Source organism: Phycomyces blakesleeanus (assembly GCF_001638985.1).
Source record: "Phycomyces blakesleeanus NRRL 1555(-) unplaced genomic scaffold PHYBLscaffold_43, whole genome shotgun sequence".
NCBI classification, from domain to species: Eukaryota; Fungi; Mucoromycota; class Mucoromycetes; order Mucorales; family Phycomycetaceae; genus Phycomyces; species Phycomyces blakesleeanus.
The window spans coordinates 310,479-317,538 of record NW_017265172.1 but is presented as its reverse complement, the minus strand read 5'-3'; the positions used below and the strand labels follow the sequence as shown (position 1 = coordinate 317,538).

The 7,060-nt window shown below is 35.2% G+C and overlaps 4 protein-coding genes across 4 annotated transcripts; 3 read left to right on the top strand and 1 right to left on the bottom strand.

The window, feature by feature from the left end:
- Positions 1 to 1,009: 1,009 nt before the first annotated feature.
- On the top strand, positions 1,010 to 1,506 carry PHYBLDRAFT_73170 (hypothetical protein; the record flags this gene model as incomplete). Its single annotated transcript, XM_018442797.1, has 3 exons — positions 1,010 to 1,151; positions 1,221 to 1,304; positions 1,385 to 1,506. 3 exons carry the CDS (start codon positions 1,010 to 1,012, stop codon positions 1,504 to 1,506), a joined length of 348 nt encoding a protein of 115 aa, XP_018283693.1.
- A 702-nt stretch (positions 1,507 to 2,208) lies between these two features.
- PHYBLDRAFT_102328 (hypothetical protein) lies at positions 2,209 to 2,736 on the top strand (the record flags this gene model as incomplete). Its single annotated transcript, XM_018427710.1, has 1 exon — positions 2,209 to 2,736. A coding segment is annotated over one exon (528 nt), but the record flags the coding sequence as incomplete, so codon positions are not given.
- Positions 2,737 to 4,265: 1,529 nt separating this feature from the next.
- On the bottom strand, positions 4,266 to 5,523 carry PHYBLDRAFT_153340 (hypothetical protein; the record flags this gene model as incomplete). Its single annotated transcript, XM_018433117.1, has 4 exons — positions 4,266 to 4,403; positions 4,514 to 4,645; positions 4,710 to 5,015; positions 5,074 to 5,523. 4 exons carry the CDS (start codon positions 5,521 to 5,523, stop codon positions 4,266 to 4,268), a joined length of 1,026 nt encoding a protein of 341 aa, XP_018283691.1.
- Positions 5,524 to 5,718: 195 nt separating this feature from the next.
- On the top strand, positions 5,719 to 6,535 carry PHYBLDRAFT_176038 (hypothetical protein; the record flags this gene model as incomplete). The annotated part of the gene is made up of 4 exons (XM_018437629.1): positions 5,719 to 5,800; positions 5,936 to 5,990; positions 6,294 to 6,383; positions 6,457 to 6,535. The coding sequence occupies 4 exons, from the start codon at positions 5,719 to 5,721 to the stop codon at positions 6,533 to 6,535; spliced, it is 306 nt and encodes a 101-aa protein (XP_018283690.1).
- Between the last annotated feature and the right edge of the window lie 525 nt (positions 6,536 to 7,060).

Here is a 7,060-nt window from a genome sequence, read left to right as displayed (position 1 = left end):
CATCATCGTCGTTAATAATAAAGATGATGATGATGATGATTTTGTCTGCCACCCCTCCACATAATAAGTAGTCCTACATCATATGAAGAAATTCCAATTTTTTCACAGTGCTAGTATTATTTTATCACGGAGAGGCCAGTCTCTGTGACTTTCTTATAAGATAATTATCAGTCCATGCTGATCATCTGCATAAGTAATATAAGACTCAGATCGCAGTTCATTTAACACTATGATCAATCAGTCTGTTATTTGTAAGTTAACAGCAGCAGTCAGCAGCAGTTTGTTTACTAAGATCAGATCAATGAGCTATGATGGCATAATGTAACAATAATCAACTTAATATATCTTAAGTCTGAATCCGGCTGATCGGATATATATTATAGTTGAGACAGGCTGGTTATCGTCAATTTGCTTTTTTTTCAGGTCACACTGGAAAAATTGGGTAATTTCATCTATGGTGTAGGGTACTATTATTTGTGGAGTGGTAGCCTAAATTTTCATCATTTTCATCTTTTTTATTTTCAACGGTGATGATAATGCTCAGTCTGTTTTATTGGATAAAAAAACGAGTTTACTCTTTTTTGTAAAAAATGTCTGCGAGATTTCTTTTTGGGACTTGTAGCCATGTCGCAGAGTCAATAGTTGTAGGGAACTTAAACCAAATGATATCTTTTGAGTGAGATAATAAAGCTTTTTATTGTTGTAATATTTATTTATAAGTATGATGAGGTTAATGGTCGTGATATTACTACAAATATTTTTGTTGTATATGCTCTACAGCCAATAAAATGTACATGACGACATGTTTTAACAAAAGCATGTATTATTGTATTTTAGAATGAGGCAATCAATTACTGTTTAGAGAACTGCCCATTTTAATAACCGGAATAAACTATGTCATTTTGGAAGCTGGTATAATTTGGAAAGATATATATTAAATTGTGTTCCTGAACAATTTTCTATTCTTGTCAATTCTAAAGACTTAAAAAATAAAACACACGCACACAATATGTCAAACAACAACAACAATTCAGAATGCAAGTGCTCTAAATGCTCTTCCAATAGCATGGGATTTGTTTTGGTGTCTACCCAAACACTCAGAAGACATGCACAACAGGATATCGTGAGACAATATCAGTCAGGATCTTCTTGTAAGTTCAAATTTAAGAAAATTATTATTGAGACAATTTTAATTGAACATTTATTTTCATATAATATAGCCTCAGTTATAGAAGTAATGTCGAATGACAATGACATGGAGATTGACTTTGAAGACAATGTTGATGCTGAAGATCAAGTTGAAGGTATGCATAGTATTTTTATTAAAGTTTTATAATCATTTATAATATCTAATAATTTGATTCTTTTTTACCTAACAAAACAGCTGAAGACTTACCTCTTTTTGGCATTGATTCCTTGTTTGATTCTGAAAGCGAAGATGAGGGTGTCATTGAAGCAACCATTTTGGATATTTCTGACGATGAATCTGATGATGTTAGAGGTTAGTACAAAAAGCACATATAAATCAATAAAGTCAACAAGTATTGATTTTTTTTTCAAATAAAGCACTTTTCTTCATCCAATATGCCAGTCGATCCTACTCATGCTTTCATTGCTTCTTTTGCTGCCTTCTTCATATCCAAATATGTTGTCAATTCTGGTGGTGCTGTTCTGTTAAAGTTTCTTAACGAAGTATTGGCACACTTTGGACAGTCTTTCCATCTTCCCCTCAGTATAAACGGTGTCAACTCTATGACCGGTCTCAGCGACGTGACTCGAGGTGTCCAGCGGTTTGTTGCATGTGGCGATTGTAACAAAGTATACGAAGAGTCCGATGTTGTTCCAGAGTGCTGTAATTTCGAGAGACTCTCTGGTAGAGAATGTGAAAACGCTCTTTTCTTTGCAACATCAAGAGCCTTGACTATCCCCAAAAAGATCTACATGTATAACTCCATAATCAAAACATTGTCTATCCTTTTTTGCCACCCTGGATTCGAAGACACCATCAACCATTGGAGAATCAGAGTGCAAGTTCCAGGCATGATGTTTGACATTTACGACGGTACGAAGTGGAACAGTCTGAAGGATAGCAATGGTTTACCGTTTGTGAATCATGAGCGCTCCATAATGCTTACCATGAACATCGATTGGTTTCAACCTTTCGATGGGGTCACTTACTCCTGTGGTGCAATATACCTTTGCATCAACAACTTGCCAAGATTGGAACGGTACAAGAAGGAGAATGTTGTTCTCATTGGTCTCATGCCAGGGCCCAAGGAAGCAAAGACAAGTGAAATCAATCACTACCTCTGTCCCCTTGTTGCGGAACTCAACCAGTTGTATGGTGGTGTGGTGATGCCTACCATACAGTGCCCATCTGGTGCTCTTGTCCGTTCTGTCCTTCTTCCCATTGCTTGTGACATTCCTGCCACCTGTAAGAATTGTGGGTTTACCTCTCATTCAAGCACATGTGCGTGCAATAAGTGCAACCAACAGTTCCCTTGCCTTTCAGACTCCAATGCTGCGGACTACTCTGCGTTCGTACTTTCTGAGTGGGTGCCTCGCACTGATGCCAAAAACTGTTGTGATGTCAAGTTATGGAGAATGGCCAGCAGTGATGCACAAAGAAAGAGATTGGAGAGGGAAAATGGTGTCCGATGGTCAGAATTGCATGACCTGGTTTACTTTAACCTTGTAGAATGCACTGTCATCAATCCGATACACAACCTGTACCTCAAAACAGCAAAGAGAATAATGGAGAAATGGAGATCTTCAGGTCTCATCACAGATGCACACTTGGCTGAAATGCAGTTGGATACTGACAAGATGGTACTGCCAGAGGACTACACGCCATTAGGGACAAAGATTGGGCATGGCTTCCCATTCATGAATGCCAACAAATGGAAGTCTTGGTACTTGGTGTACTTTCCTGTTCTTCTGCGTGGTCGTCTACCTGAAGCTCATCTCAGTAACTGGACAACATTTGTCAATGCATGCCAGTACCTCTCAATGCCAAGCATATCTACGGCTCACCTTGATGAAGCCCATCAATCTTTGGAGGCCTTCTGCAGAGAGTGTGAGAAGTTGTATAAAGTCCCGTTTCTTTTGCCAAACATGCATCTCCATCTTCATCTGCGAGAGACTGTACTGAACTTTGGTCCGGTTTATGGCTATTGGCTTTTTAGTTTTGAAAGATGCAATGGTATCTTAAAAAACTATGCGGCAAATAGAAAAGATGGGTTTGAGAGAACCTATATGAAGAAGTATCTTGATGAAGCATACCAGAGAGATCTTATTTGCCAAACTTTGCTAATAACTCAATCTGAGCATTTAGCAATCATCCTTGAGCTCACTGCATCCACTGCCAATTCCATTACCACTTCTACTTCCACTTCTACTGCCACCTCAATCCAATTCGATATCAATGCTTTTCTTAATTCTTCTGAGATCAACTTTGATATCGTCAAGGGAAACAAGCCTTTGCCCCCTTTCGCACTTCCTTTAGCTCTAAAGGGGAACATTTCCATGGATGAATCCAAGTATGAGCATTTGTTGGAATACTTTCACGAGTCATACAATGATCAAACTCTTGTTCATTATTGTCAGTCTGGTCATTCCAATAATTGTGTTAATAACCGGATACAGAAGTTTGAATCAATCGATCTTCTCGGGTAAATCTACAAGAGCAAAACAAAGAATCAGTGCGGGTAGTTGATGCAAGCCTTGTTTGAGACAAGTGATGGTAGAAGTACCAAGCCGTACGCAGGCCAAATCCAGTACCTCTTTGTCAATACTGCTGTAAACTTGTTTGCTGATCTTACAAGCCAGCATGTATTTGCATATGTATGATAGTACAAGGAAGTTTTACTTCAGCCCAGAGCAGGAGAAGGAGTTGAGGTGAATGAGGTGGGGTTAGAAGATGACAGCATGAACAGCATTCTCTCAGTGCATAGAATCCGTTATCCAGTTGCAGTAGGCGAGCACCTTGGTCTAGAAGGCAAAGTTCAGATGTGTGTAGTTCCTTTGCCACAAAAAATATATATTTAGATTCAAATACAAAAATAAAACATGTATAAAAAATATTAATTAATACAGGCTAATTTATAGAACTGCACATTTATTTTTTATTATTTCTATAAATTTTTATTTGTACTTGGCATGCTATACATGCATCTGTATACATCATGCTAATCCGTAAACATAAACAAGTAGAAAAAAGACTCTAAAATAGTTGGCAAGAAAAAAATGATTTATTTTGAAAAGCATCAATCTGGTAAAGTGACTGCCAAATTCTTGGGAATGCTCACTTCTTTCTCATAACGGATGCGCTTTTTCAAGCTTTCTGAATTTTTCTTCAAACAGATAACAGTAAGTTTATCAATAGTAATAATAAACGTCTGGAGCTGGTTTAAAGAATAAATAGTATTAATAAAGTATTATTATTTTCTTTAAAACATAGATGGATGTTTAATATTATCTCATCAGTTCTCCAGCTGAGACGATATGCCCACACTTTGTTATCTTTATCTGACTTGCCATCAGACATCACATCAATAGAAAGAATATTTCTGCTATCATATTGATTCATGCCCTCATGAATAGCCTCTCTGTATGTCTGGTACGTGATAATACAACGGTCAAGAAGCTACCAAAGAATATTGTATTAAAACATTAAATCAATAGTAAATTAACTTTATTTTAAAACTTACAGTCTTCTTTCTGTTGCGTCTTCTTCCAGCCTTATTTCTAGCCATAATCTTCTCTGCTGAAATCTGGAAGACTCGCACTTGATTTTGGTAGTGATTCTTTATTATATTCATAATGACACTCTTTGACACATTTGTGCAACATCTTTGAGGTCTCTGGTACTTGAAGAGAGCCAGTGCAAATGTCTTGTTGTACTTATCGCCATACGTGCCAGTTATTGACCATGCTGATCTATTATTATTCTCAGCAACTTTGAGCAGGTCTGTGCTAACAAAGTTTGGTTTCTTGATGTAACTATTGATAAGTTGCTATAAAAACGGTATTAGATATATTAATCAGTAATGTTATTATTATCAATTTACTTACAGAAATCGAGGGATGATGTTTTGCTCCAAGGTCAAGATCATCATCCATGGAAGAAGAAAAATCCACTGGTACAGCAGAAGGTATCACGGAATTTTGGCTGGTCATTGCCTTTTTTATTTCGGCATTTTCAGTCATGAGCTGAAGGACTGAGTTCTTCCAAAATTCATTTGTCTTGTTGGACAAATCCAGGCCATTTTTCAAATGAGTTATTGCATCAGTCACTCCTTTTGCATTTTCTTGTAAGGATTGCATCAAAACATTGTTGGCTGCCAACAAGGTAAGGACATGATCCATTGGGGTCACAGCGACTTGAACTTTAGGGGCTGTGTCAACTGCTACTTCTGGAGTTGGTGTATCAATTGGAGCAACAACACCTGCAATTGTGCTATTAAGAACAGCATTCATGCATAGGTTGGGTCGGCGGGGAGCAGTAGGAATATGCTTTGTCATTTTCTGTTAATAAAATAAATATTAATAATTTTCAACTAATATTGTATAATTCACTACACTTGTTATATCATATTTAAAATTCACATACTAGTAAAGAGGATAAGTAGTGCAGATTAACTCTCTACCTTTCATTTGATATTTAAGCACATCTCCCAACCGCTTGATCCACATTTAGACAACTTATTTTCTAACTCAATGAGGTACAAAGCAGTATTTCAAGATGACAATGGTCATCTTCTTTTGGAATATTACTTTTTACAGCCCGCATTTTGTCAGGGTCAAACTGGATTTTAAGACAAGTCTTTTTTTTTCTTTTTTTTTCTTTTAACAACATTTATTATTGATATTTTCTTTGTTTCTCTTTTGCTTATGTCTTTACAATTGCACTTATAACTTTTTCTTTCTTTTATAGCTCAATACCAAATATGTGTCTCTTTGTTTGGCTATACTCTGTCTGATATATCAAGGTAAGATATCATTCTCTTACAGATCTTTGTTACTCTTCATATTGTTTGTCTAGCCATTGCTACTCATTTCCATTGAGTCTCATCATCTCTTAATCGAACATGATGATAAGTTTTTTCTTAAAAAAAATTCAAATTATTCTTTTGTCTTCCTCATAAATATATATTTATTTCTATTACAATTTATTAGTTATGTCTGATATTATGCGGGAAGACATATAATCAGTAATATTTGGTAAGTTAACTACAATATATTTAATAAATACGCCTTTACTACACACAATATTAATAATTATTCATTTTTAGAATGTATCTCTATTCAAAGACTACTGGTATTGTCTTGATAGTTCTGAAGAACATGTTTATATCAATTTTATGTCAAGTCTTCTCCGTCTTGTAAGTATTTATGAAGAAATTTCAATTTAAATCATTTACTAATTCTTCTTTTCTATTAATCATTTTTTAATAGTATTTCTGCTATTAAAGTATGTATTCCATGTCTACTCCCGGAAGGCTTTAAATTATATATAGTGAGCAAGAAGTATTAGCAATTATAATAGCTATAGTATCAAAACTGTTGCGAAAGTAGGATTTTTATCTAGAAAAGATTTTCCTATCAAATAAAACAAAATTGAATAAAAAATGTATAACCCAATGTTTTTTCAAAAAAAAATAAATAAAAGTAAAATAAATAAACAAACCAAAGAGGCTTGTTTATAAAAATCTACTCATGCTTTGTTTCTCTTTTTCATTGTAAAAAAACCTAGTTTCATTGCTTTTGTGTGTATAAAAAACCTAGTTTCATCACTTTGAGCATGTATAAAAAACCAACTATCATCATTTCTTTATATTGTAAAAAACCTACAATCATCTCTTTGATAGTTTTTAAAGCATTTCTGCAGCCAATAAAAAAACTGGTAAAAATAATAATATGGGACGCTAGCTCTTTATAGATCTCAAAATATAACACATAAAGAGGTAGACTCGATAGGAGTAAAGCGTAACTACAATATTTATTCAGTTTCCATAGTTTGCGGACTGACAATCGTTCTACATTGGGTTTTTGTGTACCC